Source organism: Struthio camelus, chromosome W (assembly GCF_040807025.1).
Source record: "Struthio camelus isolate bStrCam1 chromosome W, bStrCam1.hap1, whole genome shotgun sequence".
In the NCBI taxonomy this organism is placed as follows: domain Eukaryota; kingdom Metazoa; phylum Chordata; class Aves; order Struthioniformes; family Struthionidae; genus Struthio; species Struthio camelus.
In genome coordinates, this window is record NC_090981.1 from 66956270 (window position 1) to 66978876 (window position 22607).

The 22607-nt window shown below is 40.8% G+C and overlaps 1 protein-coding gene across 7 annotated transcripts; it reads left to right on the forward strand.

Annotated features, from left to right (window-relative positions):
* The first annotated feature begins 355 nt into the window (after positions 1-355).
* Positions 356-22181, forward strand: LOC104138489 (spindle and kinetochore-associated protein 1). 7 transcript variants are annotated; one of them, XM_009666110.2, is made up of 8 exons: positions 356-861; positions 961-1090; positions 2598-2699; positions 3943-4067; positions 6785-6876; positions 9137-9274; positions 14995-15164; positions 21018-22181. In XM_009666110.2, the coding sequence occupies exons 3-8, from the start codon at positions 2612-2614 to the stop codon at positions 21164-21166; spliced, it is 762 nt and encodes a 253-aa protein (XP_009664405.2). In that variant the 5' UTR covers positions 356-861; positions 961-1090; positions 2598-2611; the 3' UTR covers positions 21167-22181. The 7 variants fall into 7 exon arrangements, with proteins under 7 accessions (XP_009664405.2, XP_068781758.1, XP_068781753.1 ...); XM_068925657.1 differs by having other exon boundaries at positions 405-484; positions 985-1090; XM_068925652.1 differs by having other exon boundaries at positions 408-527.
* The last annotated feature ends 426 nt before the right edge of the window (positions 22182-22607 follow it).

The following is a 22607-nucleotide window of genomic DNA, read 5'->3' on the forward strand; positions in this document are numbered from 1 at the left end:
GCATCATCAGGTGGTCGGGAAAACATTGCACGTGAAACCTGCCCCCCCCCCCCACAAAATTCTGTTTACTGCTCCTGAAAATAATAAATATGGAAGGGAGGGGGAAAAAAAAAAAAGGTTGACGGTCAGAATTTAGCTTAACTTTTCTTCCGTGGCAAATGCAAACCATCGTGGCCGTCCTGCACCAGAGCGTCGGCAGCTTGTTTAGTTCTTAAAGGTCATATGGATTTACCGCACTGCCGCGGCGGCACGGAAAGGGCCGGCTGAGGGAGGGTGAGGGGGAACCGGGTGACGCCGCCGCAGCCGTCCACCCGCCCTCGCCCAGGAGGCGTCGCCGCAGCCGCCCCCCCGCTTCGCCTCAGCGCCGCCTCACTCGCCTCAGCGCCGCCCGCTTCCCGCCCACCGCGCGCGCCGCGGCCGCGCCGCGGCCTTCTGCGCATGCGCCGCGCGAGACGGGTTTAACGGCCGGCCGAGCGCGCGGCGGGTTTGAACGGGGCGGCGGTTGAGAGCGGCGGGGCCGAGGCCGGGTGGGCGGGCGAGCGAGTTTCCTTCACCGCCTCTAGCGAGCGAGCGGGGGGGGGGCCGCGGTCGCTGCCGTGGTGAGAGCGTGGCTGGGGCGGGGGGGGAGGGGGATACTACTTGTGTCGGGTGAGAGTTTAAGCCAAAATTCAGCTGTAAAAAAAGCTTATTTGATCACATTTAGTAGGTGAAAGGCACTGGTCTGCCCTACTTTTCTGTTAAGCGGGATATCGCCAGTAAGATTGCGGGTGTGATAGAGGATTTTCAAGAGGAAACGCTTCCTCTGGAAACAAATGTCTTAAAAGTAGTTAGGAGTACCTGCGAAGACTTAACTTTTCAAGAGTAAGTGCCTGGGGCGGGTTTTGGAATAACAAATGAAGCGTTTTTTGTTTTGGAAGTATTTGGAGAAAGTATTTAATCCTTTCTGCTTTATTGTCATAGAATATACCTTCTGTCGTCTTTTAGCGGTTAGAAGTACGAGAAAAGGCAAAGAGGACGTAACCTGCCCCCGTAGGGCTCTGAGGGCAGAACTCCGAATCGTTACCGTAGCCGTTTACCGCTTAAAAGCCAGGTGAGTCTTGGGCTGATCCTTGAAGGCGGACAACTGGGGTTATTTTGCATTATAAAGAAATGCTCTGCAAGTACAGGGCCCACCATAAAAATGCCTCGGCAGCTGCTGCTTTTTTTCCCAAAACTCTGCAAGCTTGAGGTCCTGTGACAGTGCAGGCTGCGTGCCGGTCCATGGGCATGCTAGCTGTCACTTCTGACCCTGCTGCTACCCTAAATTCCCCCTGTAGTTTTGGGTCACAGGGTCTTATGTGCGATATGTATGGTGTGGCTGAATTCTTCAGGCAAGCTTTAGACAAACTGGAAAATGAAATTGATGTTTGCAGTTTCAAAGAATGAGAATGAGTTAAAGAACTCCTTTGTTTTACTTGTAATGCTAGCAGTGGTCTGGCATAGAGGCCCAGTTCCATATTTACTTTTTATTTTTCCTTGGTGGAGTAGGGAGATGCTTTGAAGTAATTGCTATGTTATAAATGTGAAGTGTTTGAAGGATAGCTAACGTTTCTTGGGTTTGGGCATGTTTTTTCTGTAACTCATAAGATGTTTTTGGCAGCATTTGCTTTCTACGTTTTTGCAATATGTAAGTTGCTTCATTTTTAACTAAGGTATGTGTTTAAAATCTGGATTTTTCTCTCTGGATTTCCCTAAACAATTGGAAGTGTGGAAACATATGCCACATGTTGGAAATGCAGAAGTGTCACGTGAAAATATGGTAATTAGCTGGTAACTAATTTAGCAAGCTTATACTGGTTCGTAGTATTTTAAAACTAAAAGCAAAATAAAAGCAAAGCAAAGCTTCATTTTTAGGCATCAGCTAACCACTAGAGGGGGCCTGTACAAGGCCTATATGTATAAGAATTGTTAATAACATTAGCTCCTTTAAGCTCAGGCTTATAGCACAGTTGGGGAAGATGCATTTCAACATTTCTTTTTCCTCAGTTATTTTCTAACAGCTAAAATATAGTCCCACAAGACTGACCGGCATACAGTAATACTTTTTGTGCTTCTATCTTTCGTAAGATGTTAGTATGGAAGTACACGTTTCCTTTTCCTTTAGTTACATGTCTTTAAAAGTTTTAAAAATATTGATCATTTGATGCAATCTCTGAAAAAGCCTTATAGCAATGATTTATATAAATCATATAGTTCTTCTTTACTACAGTAAATTTCTGACTCCTGCAGTAGTGAGCCCCTTGATGCAGTAAAGGCTTACCTAGGTTCATGGGGGGGGGGGGTGGTCATTGTACTGATATTCGACTTCATTTATCTACCAGATTTGGACATGTCGCTTTGCGTAGTCTAGCCTCAATCACTTTGTGTTTCTTGTCCTGTTTTCAATTTGGTAAAGCAAATAGTAGTTACTGCATTTACAGCTTCAGCTAAGTAAAGTTTTCTGTTTGCTTCTTTGACAGATCAGGGTCCTGTTTGTATGCTTAGTGTTTGCAATGCAGGTCTCTTTTTTTTTTTTTTTTTTTTAAATTATTGCGTTCTCTTTTATTTTTTCTCGTCAGGAAAGTAGAGGAATATGGCTTCTTTAGATCTGCAGGACTTATGCTTGCACATCAACATGAAGATTTCAACTATCAAAAAGACTCTTCAATTAAGAAACATAGGTAACAAGAAATTAAGAGTAGATTTTGTTTTGGTGTGTTCTTATACAGAGAGAAGTGTGCCTGGATAGGCAAATGTATTTTAACAATGGGTTTTCCAGGAGGGAGACATAAATGGCCAGCTCAAGGGGCTATTAGTAGTAGTGCTGAGCTATGGGATATTTTTCAGTAATAGTAGTCATTGTTCTTATCTTGGCTGTGCTTTTTTTTTTTTTTTTACCTCCCAAAAATCAGTTGTGTAATTTTGACAACACTGCTCCTTAGTTTAGTGTTGATGGAAGGTGCCAGTCTTCCCTGCACATCCTTGCAGGACATAGGAATGCTCTGATTAGACAAGGAATGAAATGTGATATGGAAATCAACTAAACTAGTGGGAATGAGCAAGGATGGCAAAATGGGAACATTATCAGGGAACTAGAGACAGGCACCAAGTAGCAAACATGGACTAAGAGAAAGGATGCTCCTCTGAGACTTGGAAACAGGTGGTTAATATACTGTACGTTTTGTACACTTAGTGGGAAAAGCTCCAGATGGCAGAAGAAAAGTATCTTAGTGAGTATGTTAAACCTAATTACAAAAATGCAAAAGAATGGATGGAGGTTTATACAGAGGTCTTTTCTCTTAACATTCCAGAACTGCCTGGTTGTGATGTCAACACACTATTTGTGTGTAACAAACTTTAATTAAATTGATGTATTGAAATTAATATAAATGTTTTAGGTTCATCTCCTAACCTTTGTTAGGCACAAGTAGCTATTACATAGAATCATAGAAATGTTGGTTGAAAGGGTCGTCTGGTCTAATCCCGCGCTTGAAGAGGATCCTCCCTGAAGAGGACAGTACCTTTCTAGCTCTGCTGAGCAGAAGGTGGTTATGATGGAGAACAGAGTGCACCAGGCCAAGCAGCTGTGGGAGCCAGGTTTCATTTAAAACCCTCCATCTGCAAGCTGCGGTAGTTGTAGAAACGGCTTAGTGCTTTTCAGGATCGTGCCAGAGAGGAACCTTTGTTCCTGCAGCAGCTCTAAACTCTGTTGGCAGTATGCAGCAGGTAGTTGATGGTTTGACCAGAGAATATTGTTGCTTCTCCTGGGAAGATATGGTGGTTGGAAAGGGTAGAGTTTGTGGGTAATCAGTGTTTGTGGGAGGGGAGGGAAATGTGGTTTTGTTCTTGCAGTGGTGGTGGTTTGGCTCTTTGGATTTTTTTTTTTTTTTTTTTTTTTTTTGCTTAACACTCTCTCCTTGACAGGTCAAGAACCATCACTGAAATCTATGCTCTGTAAAATAGGACATGAGATGGTTCTCTTAAATGAGCTCCTAAACAAAATGGAAATGGAAGTGCAACAGCAAGAAAAGTTGAAGAATTTGCTCAAAGTAATCTTTTTTTCTGTTTGTAAAATATTGAAAGATTCAAAAATCTCTGACGAGTCCCTAGTTGTTCTTTTATAGCTCTAAAGTGATATGTTTGGATTCATGAGGCTGCTTACAGGTAAAAAGGTGTCTTGGTTGCAACAGCGACGTCACGATCAGAGTACTCTGTTACTGCGAATCATGCCAGTAGGCTTTGGATCAGATTTCTTTCCTAATCCGATCAGAAATAACGTTATTTGTAAAAAGAGGAACTCTTTTCTAGAGTTATTTTATCCTTTTACAGAAGGAAACCTGCTGAGCTAACGTGATGGAAAGAGTACGGAATCGCCCACATGACTAAGACCAAACTCGGAACTCAATTGGCATGTTGTGGGCTCATTTAAATTCGGTCACCCAGAATTTTCTTCCGGTGGACAGCTATTGTCCATTCTGTTGTTAGCAATATATGAAAATAACTTGTCCACAATCTGTGCTCCGGATTCATGCTGGAGGGTTCAGTTATAAGTGGCTATGCTGGTGACCTTTAGGAACTTTTAGTGCTTTTGTAATGGTTATAATTCTGGTTATGACAACGCTGTTGCATCTGCTTGTCTTAAATTTCACTGTTTAGTCAAACTTGGTAGGAGAGAATTACATGGAAGTAGTGAACTCATGCAAATAAAAAATCTGGAGATGGTAAGGGCCAATGGCCGTCTGCCATCAAGTCAGAACTAGGTGGTGATATAAAATAGATTCATTGTATAAACACTCCTGGGTGACACTATTCCCCTTTTTCCAGTGTAGTAGCTCCAGCAACTTTTGGATGTCTTACTGTTAGCTTTGTTATTGAAAAGTAAATCTTCTTTACAAGAGTTGCTGGCAGTGATAGTAGAATATGGCTTTTATTTTTTTTCTTTAAGCAGTCATTTCCTCTGGAAGTGAGGATGTCATTTGAGACTGCTGCCAGGTGGAAGGATAAACATTAGAATGAAACAAAAGTGTTAAATGACTATCTCTACAAAACTGTAGTAGAACTCTGGGGAAAATGATACTATGACATAAGCAGCAACGTTTCTAGATGTTGAGCATTGTCAGTCTAGGAAAAATTATTTGCTGATTTAGGATTAAGGTGTGGCATGGCTAATGGAGCCTGTAAAAACATGTTTTGGTAGTATGCTGCTTTGTGGCAGTTTATATCGTTCTGCTAGTAAACTGTACTTGGCTTGCATACAACTCTTAAAGCAATTGCAAGTATGCTTTGTGAGCTTGGACGGAATCGGTGATTCATGGGAGCACATCTCTCTTGTAAGATAAAGTAAGTATGATTACATTTTACTGGACAGTAACAAATTCTTTTAAAACCTTTGAAACTACACTACTAGTGAAGAGCACTGATCAGGCGTCTGCTTTCTGTGTTTACGAAATTTGGGTATCTTTATAATACCTTGCATTTAGATGTGACGTCTGAGCAGCTTCCTATTCTCTCTTCTTAAAGAATTATTTCTTCTGCTGTTCTGCACATGGTAATTCAGAAGCCTTGAGAGAATCAGGAAACGCTTTCTCTATAGATATATTGCTTTTTCCTCCTGATCAAAGTCTGTCTTTTTCAGCACAGATGATAAGGAGATGCTTCCCAGAATAGCTCTGCAGAACCTATTGGTGACACTGTGGTTATAGGAGTAGAAGGCTAAAGAAATCACAATAGCCCATGAAACTTTCTAAATAATTCTTTTTATAAAACTAGGACTTGGGGCAGACTTACTGGAATTATTAAGCAGCTCTCCAGCACAGTGCACGTTTATAAAACAAGCAAAGAGAAAACCCTTTCTGCTCTTCGGGGAAAAGCTGATGAGTGTCACAGGTAGTAGCTATAAAAACTCTAAACTTATTGCAGGTAGTGTTACTCACCTGGAATGATAAAGTCTTGGAGAAGGCATTTGCTTGCTGTGCCTGCTGATTCTCCTACCTCGTATGCAGCTGTCCTTTCCACATAATGGTGTTGTCAGAACTTTCCTTCAGAAATGGGGAAGGTGATGAGAGAAGGGAATAAGACATGACAAAGAATCACTGCCTGAGAACTTCATTGCATTTGTGCTAAAAGACAAAAGAACTGCTTGCACCAAGATAGCCCACAAGTTCAGCAAAGTGGACAAAAATTGTCGTGGGTGTTCGTTAAGTTTAGAGTTCACGTTGTTCTTTCTTTTCCCTGGTTTGGTAGACATATAAGTCATTTAGACTTGAATGGGAAATCCAGAGCGGTGCTTTTCAATACTTACACATTGATACTGTGTCTTCATAATAATAAATACGGGGGTCTAAATGAGTGGTTCTATTTTTAGATCTATGCAAAAGCTATGGGAACGATATATTCAATTAGAATATTTATCTGTTTGTATTTTGGGAATGTAGGTGAATTTCCTGAAGGAAGAATTTCTTCCTCCTACCGTTTTCACAACCCTTCCCCTGCCTAGACCTGCTAGGGCATATTGTTAAAGATTATTTCTTGCCCTCTTAAATTTTTCTCATTTTGAGGACGTGGACAGAAAGGTTCATGTTTGCTCACCCTTAACTTTGCCAGTTGCTCTTAGGTAAATTAGTTAAAGAAGTGGGATGACGGGGAGAGAGCAACAACATTTCTTAATCAATTAAGAATTATTCTAGCGTTGTCCTAATAGTAAACTGATTTCACTTGCATTACGTTTAATAGCTTCAAATTTCTGAAGTCTTAACGTTAATTTCAGGAGCTCCAGAAGTCTGCTGAGAGAGATCAAAGTGAAGCACATCACCTCTGTGAAAATATTCCTCCCCATCTGCCTAAACCAACTCAGAGCTGGTATGTGATACTTCAGTGTGGAGGAAGCAGGCTGAGGGTGGCAGTGTACAGCTGCAGCACTGTACAGCTCTGCTCCTTTTATTGGGTATTTGCTATGAACTTTTGGGACCCAGTGTTGTCATATATATTGAACTGTAATTTGCTCCAGACTGATCGTTACCAGATACTGAGCTTGTGCTCAGTCCTGTCAAATCCCTGAGGTAAAACTTGTAAGATAGCAGTTTGTTCAGATGGGAGCTTCCAGTGGCAGCTGTGATATTATAGTAGAAAGCTAGTTCTTCTGTAAGTCTGAGCATTGCTTCTCTCTGGATGGCTTAGTGATCCAAATCTGGACTCACTAGAACCGAATTTCAACACAGCGCTTCCCAATACCGTCAAACAAAAAATCCTCAAACTGGAGCATCTTTGTGTAGGGACTTGAATTCTGGTTGTGTGCTTTTTATTTCCCACCCCTCCCCCACCCCACAGCCTGAAATTTATTTTAGCCAGCACTGACATCCACCTCCTACCCTGCTGTGAGAGGGCCATACTGAAAGAGCTGTTCAGAATAAAGCAGCTGAAGTGAGAGAACAAAACACAAGTATGTGAAACGGAATAACTCTCTAGTAATCAAAAAGCTTCTAAGACATTATAATTGTGAGGAGCTTTTCTAGAACGGTCAACTCTTTCTCTGGCCTGCTGGAATCACCTTTTATTTTTGAGTGATGTGAGTGTATACCCAAGGGTCTCATTCCAGATTTTAATTAGTCTGGAGATGCCAGCCCGTGTTTCAACCCTTGCAGCTTTTCAGGAAGCAGTGCATCAGTCTATCTGAATTCAGCATTCCCAGTACGTGCCTTGAACCTGTTGGCTTCAAACCTGGTCTTTCTCCTAGTGCCAGACAAGCCTCAGGCTGAAAACATTACAAGCTTATTCCAGCAAAGTAAAAGGTTAAAGATGTGGAAACAAGGTTTTAGAAGAGAAAAATTAACTGTAATTTTTAGATTGTATATAGCAACATTCTGATGTGTTGCAGTATTACTTTTATTAAAACTTGGATCGTAGCTGGTAAGGTCAAAAGGATGACACGTCCAGGAGTGTGTGATCTTCTGAATGCCTTTAGACATGAACCCTTAGTTTGGGAGACAAACTTCTAAAATATGTCTAGAGATGTCTTATTTCTTTTTAATTTCCTTTCCTGGATTTCAGAATTGTTCTGCATTGTGGTGTGGCACAGAACAGAGCTTCCCCTTTCGCTCTGTGTTATGTACCAGGTACCTGGGAAGTTCAGCGAGGTGGCGCTCGCTGCCTTGTGCACTGCAGTCATGTTCCATGGAAAGTGGGATGCTGGGTTTGGCGGCGTAATATTCTGTGACGTGTCAAATCCAGGCACTCAGCTGAATATATGGGGCACTGCTGTGCTGTTCACTGTCTTGTGCTGTGGGATCTTTTGAGGGGTGAGACAAAGATCTCTTTTGTGGTAAAGCTAGATCAAAGAATATAATTTTTTTTGCAATATGTCATCTTGATAATTAAACTATTTCTGTTGCACTTTATAGCCCAGTCATGTCCTTGTATTTGATAACAAGGTGACATTGACATTGGCCAAATGCATCCTTTTCTTTGCTATCCTGCTACCAATGAGTAGGAGAGCAGCTAGGTGGGTGACTGGCGAACAGTTCTTGCTCAAGGCCCTGAGCTGAGGGGTTTGGAGGAAGGGTAAATGTATAAGTAGTAGTGTTGTAATAATCACTCAAAGCAGGAAATACCGTAGTTTTTTGCATCTTGCCTAAGAGACTCATACAGCCTGCTGGATGGCGTTGAGTTTATTTGCTTCAAAAGATTAATGGACGAGTCGGGCTTCCCAAGATTTGAGCTTGTTTCAAAGAGCTGTGAAGTATTTCAAATCTGCCTGCTAGACTGTAGCTCTATGCTCTGGTTCATCTGATTAAAATGTGAGGCCTCATGTTCTGTGAAATGTAACGGTACATTGAATTCTTAACCGCTCTGTACTGCGTTTGGATTGCTTCCAGTTTACCTGCTAGCAGCCCTTCTAGCAGAGAAATGAAGAGCTGTAATGAAGTCGGCTAAAATACAGAATTTGAAAGGGAGTAGGCTTTATTTATCTATTTTTATTTCGGAAAAGATCATGAATTGCGTTCATCCAGCCGAACAGACTGGTTGGAACTTACCTCTGTGAGCGAGCAGGCCTGCTAACGTATTGGTATTCTCCTGACTGCTTATCTGCTATTTATACGCTTAATATTCATTCATCTTACAGCATCACTGGGCTAACGGTAAAATGTGGAGAACAAACAAAAGTCATAGAACCTGAACGTGCAAAGAAATCTGTAAAAGAGCCAAGATTTATTAAAGAAGCAGCCTTAATAACTGCAGAAGAATTTGAAAGTGTTCCTGCGTAAGTAAGCGTGATTTTTTTTTTTTTCTTAGACCCTGTCATGCCACTTGAGGAGGCAAACAGATTTGGGAAGGTAAACTTCTGTGGAACTAAAAGACAAGAACTAAGAAATGTTTTGAAGCTATGTTTTGAAATGTTTTGGAACTAAGAAATGTTTTGAAATTTTAAATGTTCCACAGTATGAAATATCAGGCTGATAGCACCAAATAGTTCTTCTGCGATACTAGGAAACCTGAAAATGAAGCAGATAGAGCTGACTAGGTCCTTTTTCTATGCGTGTGCTGGGGAGATTGGAGCTAATCAGTTAAAACAAAACTGCTTATCTCAAAAGTCACTTTAGTTTTATGAACAGAAACCTATTAGCGAATAGTTAGATTCACTTTTTTTTTCGAGAATGGACATTAATAAAATGGGAGATGAGCCTACGCTTAAAAGGCAAAGGACAATGATAAATGCTGTTTTAATTGACTTGGCTATTGGTGTCTGTTTGATGGAGATCAAAGTTGTTAAAAGCAAAAACCACCTCCCACTGAAATCTTCTGAATTTCTGGAATAGGAAGCTGGCTTTCTCCTTACCATCAGGAACTGGTTAATAAATACCCTTGCTCAAGGCTTTTGTGTAGGAATAACTTTCTTAAATGGGATTTCGGGGCAATGACAAATATTTCTGCAAAAATGAGAAAATTCCTTTCATGCCTAAGGCTAAGTTGTTACCTAGACTCTGAGTTCAGTCTGCCCTGACAACTCTTATTTCAATAAGACTTTGTTTTTTGTGCGTGTGTGTTTCTGCGTGTGTTTTACTTGGAGCTTTCAAATTATCTGCTCCTAGAGCTTCCAGAGTTTTCAGGTGAGCAATGTCCGTTTTCTCCCACTGATTGCTCAGTCCTAAAATGAAGAGGTCTGAATGTTGAACTAATAGTATTCTTTTGGGTGCTGCTTAAAAATGCATGCCCCTGGCATTTTTATTCTGCCCATCACCTCCAGTGTTTGTGGTGTTTTATTCCCTTAGGTGCTTCTTTCCTAATACAATTTCGGTAAGGTGAAGCTGAAGCATTGGGGTTCTTGATCTTTGTCTGTGCTAAGGCAAGAAAAGTAAACCTAGACTATTCCAGGCAAATATTTTAAGCTCCATTTAAGGCTATGATCTTCCTTGATAACCTCTTCAAGTGTTTCCTTATCCTTGAAAGTGAAAAGTGGTGGTTGTGGGTGGGGGGAATGGGGACAGGGGCTGATTGGATGCTACTCTATTCATCACTGGCTTATAGAAAGATTGCATCTTTGTGTTTATAGTGCTATAGAAATATTTTTGTTCAGAAATAAATAGGGAGAAGCACGTTTGTGCTGTGAGGGAGATCTGCATGAATTTAAGAAGATCTGTTAATCTACCAATATCTTCTGTTGTCTAGCGATGTTGTAACATGTGATTGAGGGAGTCTACTATGCTTGCAATCTAAGCAGCAAATGTTTGTAACCCAAATTTTCTCACGCCTAATATATTCTTCTAGAAGAATCAGAATTTGGTTCGTGTCCTTGTACTCAAGGTCAGTCTGCACTGGTCCTGATGTAGGATCTCTCTATACCTGCTGGCAATAGTAAGAAGGGATACTACTGCGTTTTTTGGCAGCTCTGGTCCCAAAGCTGTGTGATTGTGATGGCACGGTCCTGTGCTATCGTGCTAAGTTCATCTGAAAGACTAATAAAGCACAACTATATAATTGCATAGGGGTCTAAATCCCTTACTAGTTTGGTATCGTGGGTTCTGCATCAGCAAAAATCTCATTCCCCAGCTGCCTTTCCACCACTGCTGTGGGAAGTTTTTTAACGGAAAGATCTAGGTGGTTTTCACCTGCTTTGTGCTGAATGTGGATAGGAATTTACCCCAAATTATTAACTGGAACATACAATCTGCTGTGACTTGATATGTTAGAACTCTGCAGCAGATATTTAACAAAGGTTCATGCTGTGTTTAGGTGCAGATATGAAAGTACCTTGATCAGATAGAATACTCTCCCCCAATAAGAAATTTATAAGTTATCTTAGCCTTCAAATCTGTTTCAGGAAGATTTTTTTTTTTTTTTTTTTTTTACCAGGAAGAAAAAAGATATTGCACAGTAGATGCCTCAGTTAACTGAGGCAAATTAAAATGCTTGCTTTACAGTTTTTCTTTTACATGACAGTGTTCCTTTTATTTGAAACGTTGTTATGAATGCAGAGTAGAGTATTTATATAAAAATGGCTGCACCTCCAACTTTGAATTAATCAAAATATGAATAAAGCTGAAAGCTAAGCTTTACTTGTAATCCAGTGTTAAGTATTGATCTGTCTGCATAGTTGTTTGAATGGATCTACTCTCCAAGGTATCTCATGTTCTGAGGGTTCTGCATTTGCAGGGGGATTCACTTCTTGGTTCAAGCTCAGCACCTTCAGGTCGGGATTAGCTTCTTTTTAGGAAGCTTAGAGTGCAGCTAAAGCAGCATAGTTTTGTGCAAACACTGTGAAGCATGTGTTCACTACATAAGGCAGAAGCTTAAGTAAGGGTCACGCCACTGACTTGGAGAACGCTTGAGGATGAAAGAGTTGCCATCCACATTCACATAGACAAGATAATAGGTTTAATCCTGTAAAATATCCCTTGGCTTTTGTGTGTAGTTGCTAAAGATCCTGTGGTATTTTTACTATCGCCATGCATTTTCTGATTCCCATTAAAGTCAAGCTACAAACCACAGCGTTTCCCACAGCAGGGAAAACAATGGCCTTAACTGACTGACTGGCTACAAATAACTTGGTGGCAATTCAGTTAGAAATCAGAGCAATGGCTTTGATATCAGGAATTCTTACAGATCCAGTGCAGAACTCTTTTTTTTTTTAAGTAGTGACTGACTAGTTTAAAATCTACAACAAGCACTTCCTTTTAGTTGCTAGCTGTAAAATGCCAATCCACATTCTGTTTTGGAATATTGAATTTTTAATTGATTAGCTACTTGTGCTTTATATTCTTTGCATATTTTTAATCTGATTGCAAAAACTCAGTCTTTGAAAATTAGGGAAGAATTTCTTGTCCATTGATCTCTTCAGTCTTATTGCCCTACAGCTTTTAGTCAGCTGATGGACTGACTATAGAAAAAATTAATTTTTAAAAAGAATTGTAACACGTTTCTCAATAGAATATTTATAATTCCACGCACTTGCAAACTGGTACTGAACCCAATACAACAGCCAAGCTTGGTTTGTTATAATGACTGAATGGTGATCATAAGATAATTCTGGTTGAAAAGGCCTCAGGAGGTCTCTAGAACAACCTCCTGCTCAGAGCAGCGTCAGTTATGGGGTCAGACTAGGTTGCTTAGGGCTTTGACAGCCTGCGTCTTGTAGACTTCCAAGCATGGAGACTGCGCAGCCTCTCTGGGCAAACTGCTCCCTTGCTTGACTGTCCTCACTGTGAAACAGTTTTTCTTTATATCTGGTCTGAACTTCTCTTGTTTCACTTTATGCCCATTGCCTCTTGTTCTCCTGCCCTGCACCACTGTGAACAGCCTGGCTCCATCTTCTTAACCTTCTCGTAGGTAATGACAGGCTGCTGTTAGGTTGCCCTGAAGCCTTCTCTTCTCCAGGCTGAAGTCCCCTTCTCTCAGGGTCTTCTCACAGGGCAAGCGCTCCTGCCCTCTCACCATTTTGGTGGCCCTCCAGTGAACTCAGTCCAGTTTGTCGATGTCTGTCTTGTGTCAAGGGCTCAAAACTGGATGCAGTAGCTAGAGGTGGCCTAATGAGTGCTGGGTAGAGGGGGATAATCACTTCTCTTGATCTGCTGCCTGTGCTCTTAATGCAGCCTAGGATGCTGCTGACCTTTGCTGCCAGGTAGTTGTGTATCAGAGCTCAGTGTAGAAAGGAACAGACATTTTTTTTTGTTTTATTTTTCTTTTCTTTACAACAGAAACTCTAAAAGCTCTGGATGCCACTGTGAGAAAATTTTCCTCATAGAGGAGCTGAAGGGGGCAGATGATGCTGTTCACTGTAAATCCTTTTGGAAGAGTTGGAAATGAAGATGATGCTTTGGGATAGGGTTGCTGTATGTTGGATTGTGGAAGCTGTAAGGCAGTTGCTTTTGTATAGTGAAACTAGGTTTATATTGGAATAATACCTCAAAACAGCCTAAAGGAGTTAGGGTAAGAAGGCTTAAAGTCAGCTCAGCCTCTCCCTCCCTCTCTGTTCCCATTGTTATGTGAACTAGAACATGAGGGAAAGATATCCAAGCTACCGGGAGACCTGTATTGGTAGGTCTAGGTAACATGACAGCATGCTGTGCAGGAGTCCCCTGTTCAATGATCTAAGCATGTTAGCTTTCTGCTGCACCTGTGATATAATATCCATTTTAGCATGTGAATGCTCTATAATTGTAAACTCCGTAACAAAACACTAAGGCCCCATTTTCCCTTTTTTTGAAAACAGTGGTAGCAGCAGAATGCTTTCCACTGCCAGTGGAGTTTAAAAGGAGTAGACTAATTTTTGGAGGCTTTATTCTATACTGTAGAGATCAAAGAGAAGTCTTTCTAACAAGAGAGTGGCAGCCTTGTTTATTCTGGCTTACCAACGTAACAGGCATTTAACGTTCTGAAGAATAAAAAAGATTGTTGCCGTTTTTCTGTATTGTATTTCTTACATTTCTTTTGTGATAATAATTTAGTGCCATGCAGGGATGAGTGCATTTGCTTCATGGGAACATTGCAGCAGGGCAGAATGCAGAGCTTTTCCTGATGCTGTTTGTTTGTCCTATGTGTTCCAAACATATGTCATTGGAAAATATGCAATAACATCTGAGAAATTACCAAAACAAATTGTTCGGATGCTTTACTTCAAATGCAAAGTTAGCCTAGGCTTTTATTGCAGTGATTTTCGGGGTTTCATCTTGTACTGTACTGTCTGTTAGTTGAGTTTCAGATTTCATTTCCATATAATTGCTTCCTAGTTTGTCACTTTGCAGTCTATTTCCTTTCCTGGAATACGTGTCTTTACATTTGTCAATACAGAATAGCCTTACTTGCAAATATTCCACTGTTCTAGTATTTCCACATCACTTTGTTTTTATCTTCTTGTGCTTCCTGTACCTCTAGGCTGTTGTCAGCAAATCTTACTCTTTTGATATCAGTGTTATGAAATGCTCTGAGAGCTCAAAAAGGGATGGCGGTACTATAGAACTTCTGCGTCTGTGTAGTTAGGTGGGCTGCACTGTAAAAGTGGGGAAAAATATGCCTGCAAGAGCAAACAAAGCTTCTTTAAGATTATAATGTGAACCAAATTGCACTCTTAGGCAGAAACATTTAATTTTAAAATTGGCTTTTGCCTTAGTCTTTGCGCAGTTGCTTGATTTTTATTTTTTATTTTATTTTTATTTTTCTACTTTAGTCGTTTAAGTGGTATGCTATAACCACAACCTTTATTCCATTTTGAATTGCTTCTGGCAGTTAAAGCTCTCTAATTTTTACTATTTAATTTGACATTCCGATGTCTTATTTTCCTGGTTTAGGTTTTATCTTTTTTATTTCGACGTTATTAAGTGATCAAAGAAAATGAACGAAATGAACTACTGTATTTATTTATTAACACAAAGCAGAAGCAGCCCTCTACCTGGGAATAGCATGATCAGTTAGGACTTAAAGGGAAAAATCAACATAGTGCTTAAATTCTGAGACTTTCTGGTTAATGATTATTTATTTATTCATTAGGTACATGAGAGGTCGTTTAACATATGATCAAATTAACGCGGTGATTCAAGACATGAACAAGGCTGTGGTTAGCAAGTACAGGATCCTGCATCAGCCACTGAAATCTATGAATGCCACTGTCAGAAATCTCTACCACAGATTCCTGGAAGAAGAAACTAAGGATACAAAAGGTATCTTTTACACTTGTTAGCACCAAACTCGTAGCATTTGGATGTTGCAGTGCAAGTATAAAACTACGCGAGAAGAGCTTAAATGACTGAAGAGAGCAGGTGCTTTTCATTTTATGGTTCAACTGGAAACATCTCATTTTCGGAAAACAGACCATCAGTGCATTCTGGAAGTTGGTAGAAAAGCCTAAATTTTGGGAGTGCCTAAAAACATCAGTCTTAATTTTAGAAATCCTGCTGTGACTGAGTCTCAGGTGGGGAACAGAAAAACACAAAACAACCTGTAGACTTTACAAGGATTTTTCCCTCCCTTCCCACCACGGGATGCCACAGTCGATATTGAACTTGGCCCTGAAGAGTTGCTCTTCCCTGTGGAGAGATCAACAATGCTTTGGCAGTCTGAAGCAATGAACTTTCGTTCTGGCTCCACTGACTGAAGAGAGTGGTTCTCCCTTGAAATAAATGACAGAGAATAAAAATGAGGTCTATCTGCAGATTGAATTCTAGACCACAAAGACTATAAAGGTCTATTTACTATGGAGAACTGGATAGTCGGTATAAAATCCAGTCACCATGGTCACAGTAGGAGCCTAGTTTATTCCTGTCTTTATGTACTAGCTTAACATCCTGTCTCCTGAGCGGATAGCAGAGGAATGGATCACAGTGGTAGAGTGCTACCTGAAACATCAGCATTGTTTCCCAAATAATTTGAAATGAAAACTGATGCTGGCCAGTGCCCCTCAGGATATTTATATCTAGATAAAGACGTGGGTTCTGTGCTTGCAACAATGCCCCAGTAGCTTATCAAAGGCTCGTGCTAGCTAGCTGTTTATAATAAGACAATAGGCTTTCTGCCTGACCTCCTATGTAAGAGCCTTGGCTATATAACCATTTAATCTCACTGCAAGAGCTCATAGTTCTTGCAACTGTTTTCCTACTCCTTTGCTACTTCTTGACAAATATTTCGCTCATCTAGTACTTGTTGCAGAATTTGCATTCTTCAGAGACAAGATGATGTGATCTTGTACTGGACGCTGTTTATGAGCTTCTGGGTGAAGTGATATAATTTAGGAACAAGGATGATTATTTTGCCTGAATAGTTTCCCCATAACTGACTTTTGTCGCTTTATTTTGACTGAAAGCACATCACTTTCATAGTGTGTTGTAGAAAAAATTTAGAATACACAAAGACTGAATTTGAAATTGCAATGAATAAACTTGATAACCAAACTACATGAACTGAGTTTTCAGTTTTTAAGCTGGAATGGACATGAACTATTTACAAACTTGATCTGAAGTTGGGAAATGTAATGAGCCATGCTGCAGTGGCTTTGGGGAAGAGACAGGGCTGTCTGCGTATCTTGATGTTTTCTTGTCTCTAGAAGCATAAGGGAGCAAAATCGCACCAAATTGTCTGTCTATTGCAATTTATAAAGCTGGTTACATTTTACAGGTTGATTTTTTTTTTTCCCGAAGATATGTGGCATGGTAGACCTCTAATATTAGAATCTACTTTTTGACATTCCTTTTGAGTACATATATGTAATCTATTCCTGGAAGGGGAGTACCACACATACCTGGCTTGGAGATGTCCTTAGAACGCCCTTATGTTTCCAAGTTTGGACATAGTGTTGAGCAAACTCTCTTCAGTCCCACTGAAATAGAGCTCTTTTCTGACGTCGCTTTGTTGTCTGCTTCTCAATTTCTGTTCTTAACTGAATGTCCTTAGTTTTTCACTGAATACCAAGAGTTGCGTGATGATATATACTAGAACTTTATTTTCTTTACTTTGGATTTTCCCTGACCGAGGTTGTCTAAATATTACGGTATCGTGACAACATCAGTAACTCCTAGATTTTAAATGTAGCTCCTCCGTGGGGAGGGAGTTCTGAGAATATGGGCGTGCCTAGCACATTTTATTTGGAGAGCTATAGGACAAATTTGTCCTATGAAAGTCAGTGTTGTAAAGGACTTTAACAAAAACCATACCAGAGGTGTACAACTAGATGACTTCATGTGACTGGCTTCTGATTTGGGCTCGGGTAGAATTTGCTAGGCAAGTTTTGCTTCAGTCTATTTCTTAAAATATTTGCTTCAGTTTCAGAGGTTGTTGAACTTTGGATTCTGATAACAGTATTAAATTGAAGTCCACAGTGAAGGAAGAGATAGGTCAAAACCACAGAAGGAATTCCTGGGTAGAAACAAATGTGAACATCTCAACAGTTTGGTCTGTAGAGCCATGAAAATGGCAGGGCTGAAGGAGCACGTAGCCATGGTCCTGGCAACCTTTAGGTGTAGTACCAGTGTTCAGTGCTGTAATGACCCAGGATGATTTTTGGACTCAGAGTTCTAACATGCCAAAGGGTGACCCTTCGGTACATAGTGAACGTACCCCCCTACTAAGGGCAGTAACTGAGAGAGACACCAAGGTAATGACATAAGAGCTCTGTTTCAGTGAGACTTACTTGTCTGTAAGTTACTTGTCTACTTGCAAGTTGTTAGGTGCCATTCTCATGCAGCTTTGAATATTGTTAACCTGCAGTAATTTTTTTTGGTTTGACTGTCACTGTCCTTGGGCCAATAGTAAGGAGTTTGACCCAATGGCTATAGAAGAGGTTAAATGCTAGAACATCTTTCCTATGCTTGGGGTGCTGCTCAGCCTGCATTGTGATCCTTGGTGGCATCAGTTGCAATGAGAGCACTGTTCTAGCTGCTTGAGAAAGGTACAACTAGTTAGAGAATTTTCTGTCGGAGAGTGTTTTTGTGCATGTGAGAACTATTGAGGCTTTTAATTTCTTCAAGTACCTAAGAGCCATTCTTCACTTTCTTGTTTATGTTTCCTAGTTATGAAACTAGGACATTTGGCATCTGAGAGGTTGCTTTTTTTGTGACTAATCATCTAGAAAGTCTAGAGAGAGGTCTGGCAGCCTGTCAGACGGTTCTTACTTGACTAGCACAAAATGATTACATGTCTTTATCCATTGCATTTTTCAGGATAAGGTTATGCAATCATTGATTTGTTTGCTTAAATTTCTATTGTGAGTGTGTCTGTGCTTAGGTTTCTCGCTGTTCCTCGGACTGAGCTGGTTGCCAGCTGACCTGTTTCTCTGATTTCCAGATGAGAAAAGACACGGTCTAGGTTGTCAGGGTGGCTTCCCACTGAGTAAGGTGATTTAGTAAGTTAGTTTAGTTAGTTACTTAGTATATGGAGTTGCTATTTCCAACTAAACTATAACCCTTGAGCCAGCTTTGGTTTCTTGGTGAATGTATTGGGCTGCCCAATGCAAGAGAGACATGGAGTTCCTGGAGCGAGTCCAGTGGAGGGCTACTAAGATGATGAAGGGACTGGAGCATCTCTCCTATGAGGAAAGGCTGAGGGAGCTGGGCCTGTTCAGAGAAGACTGAGGCAGGGGGATCTGATCCATGTGTATAAGTATCTGAAGGGAGGATGTCAAGTGGATGGGGCCAGATTCTTCTCCGTGATGCCTGGCAATAGGACAAGAGGCAACGGGCAGAAACTGAAGCACAGGAAGTTCTGTCTGAACACGAGGGAAAACTTCTTTCCTGTGAGGGTGACAGAGCACTGGAAGAGGTTGCCCAGAGAGGTGGTGGAGTCTCCTTGGCTGGAGATACTCGAAACCCTCCTGGAGGTGATCCTGGGCAATGTGCTCTAGGTGACGCTGCTTGAGCCAGGGGGGTTGGACTAGATGATCTCCAGAGGTCCCTTCCAACCTCAGCTGTTCTGTGATTGTGACACCTGGTTATCCTGAATGTTGCTGCCCTGAATTCTGGGAAAACATTAGAATAAATCATATTCCGCGTTGGTTCAGGACATTTTGATGTTCCTCCAGATGGAGCAGATTAGGCAATTGATATGTGGAGTATCCCTGGGTTCCTAATACTTACAGCAACTTGCCTTTTTGGGAACAGATCTCTGTTGGAGTGCACCATTTCGGTATGTTGCCCTATTACTGAAAGTTACAAACAGTCTTCATCCAACTGTAGTTACATGAATGTGTGATGGGCATTCTAGGACCTCAGTTTTAAAGACTGTCATATTCCTGGGCACGTCTTCAGATGGAGTGTGTGTCCTGTTAGATGACTCACAAGATGAGATTTAAAGATAAAATAATGTTTTACTTAATAGGCTTACATAGGCAAATCTATTTAATAATATTGTACTCAAAAAAAAAAAAAAAAAAAGCCTCCAAAACTTGCAAAAGCCAAAGCAAACAAAGTCCCCAACTTCTTGGCAGCTTCAGCTTTGCAGCTAGCATCAGCCCCTTTCTCCTGTGTTGAACTGGAAGCTCTCTCTCTCTCTCTCTCAACTTATTAGAAACAAGGCATGCCCCATCTTATCTAGGATGCTGCTGCCTCTGCTGCACTGCTAGGGTAGAAGGAGGAGGAAGAAAGTTATCCTTCTGCTTTTTCCAAGCACCTTTAGCCTTTCTGACTTATTTCTTCCAAGACTGGGAAGCATGATCCTGTGGAAGAATTCATTATTTCCTTCTACTTACATACAATTATCTTTAAGGAGAGTTTCTTTCTTGTACCTTAATTAACACGTTCCCTAGTTTCAGATTGCTTTTCTTTGTTACAGTTTTGTGAAGACGCATGGTTAAAACCTTATGTAATATTACAGGAGGTATTAAATGTACAGTCATTTTACTAGATCTATAATTACTTCCTCTCCTGAATTGTGTAAGAAGACTGAATATAAAATCAGATAGTAAAATTAGGAATGGAGCACTTGGAATAACTCCCTCCTTCCTCTTGCATGTACTGTTAGCTTGTGGGGACTTTCTCTTGGGATTCTGTTGCAGGCATTTCACATGCCCTAACTCCAGTTGAGGCCTTGATTTCTTATAAGTACTTGATAATGAGAATTTCCTTTTTGAAGCAATTAACTGCAAAAATGGAGGGACAGCCAGCTCTGATGGAAGACCTTCCTATGCCATTTTCTTAAACAGACGTAGAGAGGGTGCTGTTCCAAGTGGCTAGTTTTTATTTTTTCTTACGTTGTCTTAATTAACAAAGCGTTATTGTTCTCCAAATCAGATAGAACTCAAGGGAAAGGTAGGCTGCATAGCTTTTGATGTACGTAGGGCTCTGTCCTTTCGTTTGCAAAGGACCAATCCTAGAACTTGAGTGTTTACTGAGAGAACATCATCAGGCCACTCACTATTTCAGAGACCCGCCAAGCAATTACCTGGGATTCAAGTTACGCTACTACTAAACTTTGTTCCGTGATGAAAACACTGAAGTGTGGTGGCTGCCTTTGAAGTTGTGCTATGACCTTTAAGCAAACCCTAAGCATCTATTCTTTTGCTCAGGTCAGTGCTTTGGGTGTTACTAAGAGTAGAATATGTATGGGCAAGCCCTGAAAGCGAAGTTCACTGACTGTTGCTTGTCAAGGCTCTTTCTGTGCTGTCTGCTTACTTTCTACTCTCCCCATCTTGCAGTACACCTGTGGAGTGCCTTGTGTCTGGATTCTGTAGTGCTGGCCCTGGGTGGTATTTGGGACTGTCACATGCTCTGTGCCCCAGCAGAGGAGCATGGATTGTTTGAGGTTTTAGTAGACGTAGCTTACAACAGACTGGCCTCACTGAATGGGGCCTGTGGACAGAGCAGGTTAGTTGCACTTAATGTAGTAAAGATTGGTAATCCTGCTTTTTGATGACAAACTTAGTGTAGGACAAAGTTCTTGAGGTAGTGGGGAGGCCATCCTGTTGCTGACTTCCCCCCCCCCCCCATTGGTGTATGGAAGTATTGGAAAGAGATTGCCTTGTTACTTTTGAAATGTTAAATGTATCTTACAACATAATTCCTATATCAAGGTCGCTATTTGTTTTCCAGGTGAATTCTTTATTGTGGAGGCTGATATCAAGGAGTTCACTCTGCTGAAAGTCGATAAGCGCTTTCATAGCATCCTCAATATCCTGCGCCACTGCCAGAGAGTGAGAGAAGTCCGTGGCTCACGACTTGTCCGCTACGTCATCTGCTAGCAAGCTTTCTGGACGCTTCTTACCCGAGATATGGAGGGCTGAAGTATTCTGAGATGCAGATATGTTATGTTGTCTGCAGAGAGACAGTATGTGGGGGCATTCCCATTCAACTTTTTTTTTAAGGCAGAAGCGCAAAGCAAAAATTGTTCAGATTATCTATTCTAAATTAGGATTAGAAATATCACATGACTCTAAGTATTTGAGTTTTTTATTCTGGAAACTTGAGAGGAACTACCATCTTTTGGTGAATTACAGATTCAAAACAGATATGCAATTGACACACCTGTGGTTACAGGCAGTTTAATCACTTTCAGGCCAGCACTCAGAAGTTAGTCTCTGCAAGTTAATGTTTCTTTTGTGTGTATGAGGTGGAGAATGTATTTAAAACAGCGTAGCTACTCAAAGGAAGCATTTGATTCCCCCTTCTCCTTCTCCTCCCCCCCCCCCCCAATGCCTTAAGGCAATTTCCAGATTTCCCTTGCTTGGTCTTTTCAAAACATACAATTAGGATAAGAAGAAAGTTTCCTGCATCACTTGAACAGGAAGATCTGAGGTAGTCTAAACATTTCCAGACTGATGTTTGGTAGTTCTGCCAGCCATGTGTTTTTCATACTTCATCATGCAGCCAGATTCTTCGCTCAGTCCTATCCCAATAGGATTGAAACAGTAGAGCAGTGGATTTTAAGTGAAAAATGTTTGATCAGTATTTTCAAAGTGAAAGTCAACTCTAGTTTTTGTTACAGAAGATTGCTTTCAGAGGACCTGTTAGTGTAGTGAATTCTAGAGTAGAATCATTGTGGTAGATTTCAACTCTGCAAGTAGTCAAAATTATTTTGACAAGAGAAGTTATGGTCTTTTTCTTCCTTAAGCGTGTACCTGTTGTTATACTCACCAGCTCATCTGAAATACTTTGTGTTGTACATTGTCAGCAATAAGATGACAATTTATTGAACAAAAGACCCTGAATGAACTTTGAACCTTCTCAGTAAAGAGATTTTGGCAAGTGTTAAATAAACCTGGATTCCTGTTTGATTTATTTAAGTTTTGCTCTGGGATACCAAGATCCAAGCTATGGTCTCTACTCTGCATAGTACTGGAATATGTTCCACGTTTAGATAAGCCCACAGCATAAGAAGTCGTAAAAAATCTGAATATTGTTTTCTGTAGCTGTCGGTTTGATCCATCTGTTGCTTTCTGCAAAGCTTATTTTCATCAAATAAGCTATGGAGATGTGCATCTGTAAGTCATCAGGTCCATTTTATTTTTTTTGCCCAGTTTCACGTGCTGTAGGCAATTCCATAGTGGCCTTGTAGAAAGAATCTCTTGCTTACACAGTACATAACTGCGTGAGAACGAGAAGGTAAGCGCCCATGGCTTTTGGCATCCTCAAGCACTGGAAGTTGAAGTTTGAGGAAGGACCTGTGCTAAAGTGAGCTGATGA

Excerpts from the sequence above, each read along its gene's own strand:
- LOC104138489 (XM_009666110.2), top strand. The coding sequence starts at position 2,612 with ATGGCTTCTTTAGATCTGCAGGACTTATGCTTGCACATCAACATGAAG. Across the intron at positions 2,700-3,942 it reads TCTTCAATTAAGAAACATAG|GTCAAGAACCATCACTGAAA; the intron begins GTAACAAGAAAT and ends TCTCCTTGACAG. Across the intron at positions 9,275-14,994 it reads GAATTTGAAAGTGTTCCTGC|GTACATGAGAGGTCGTTTAA; the intron begins GTAAGTAAGCGT and ends TTTATTCATTAG.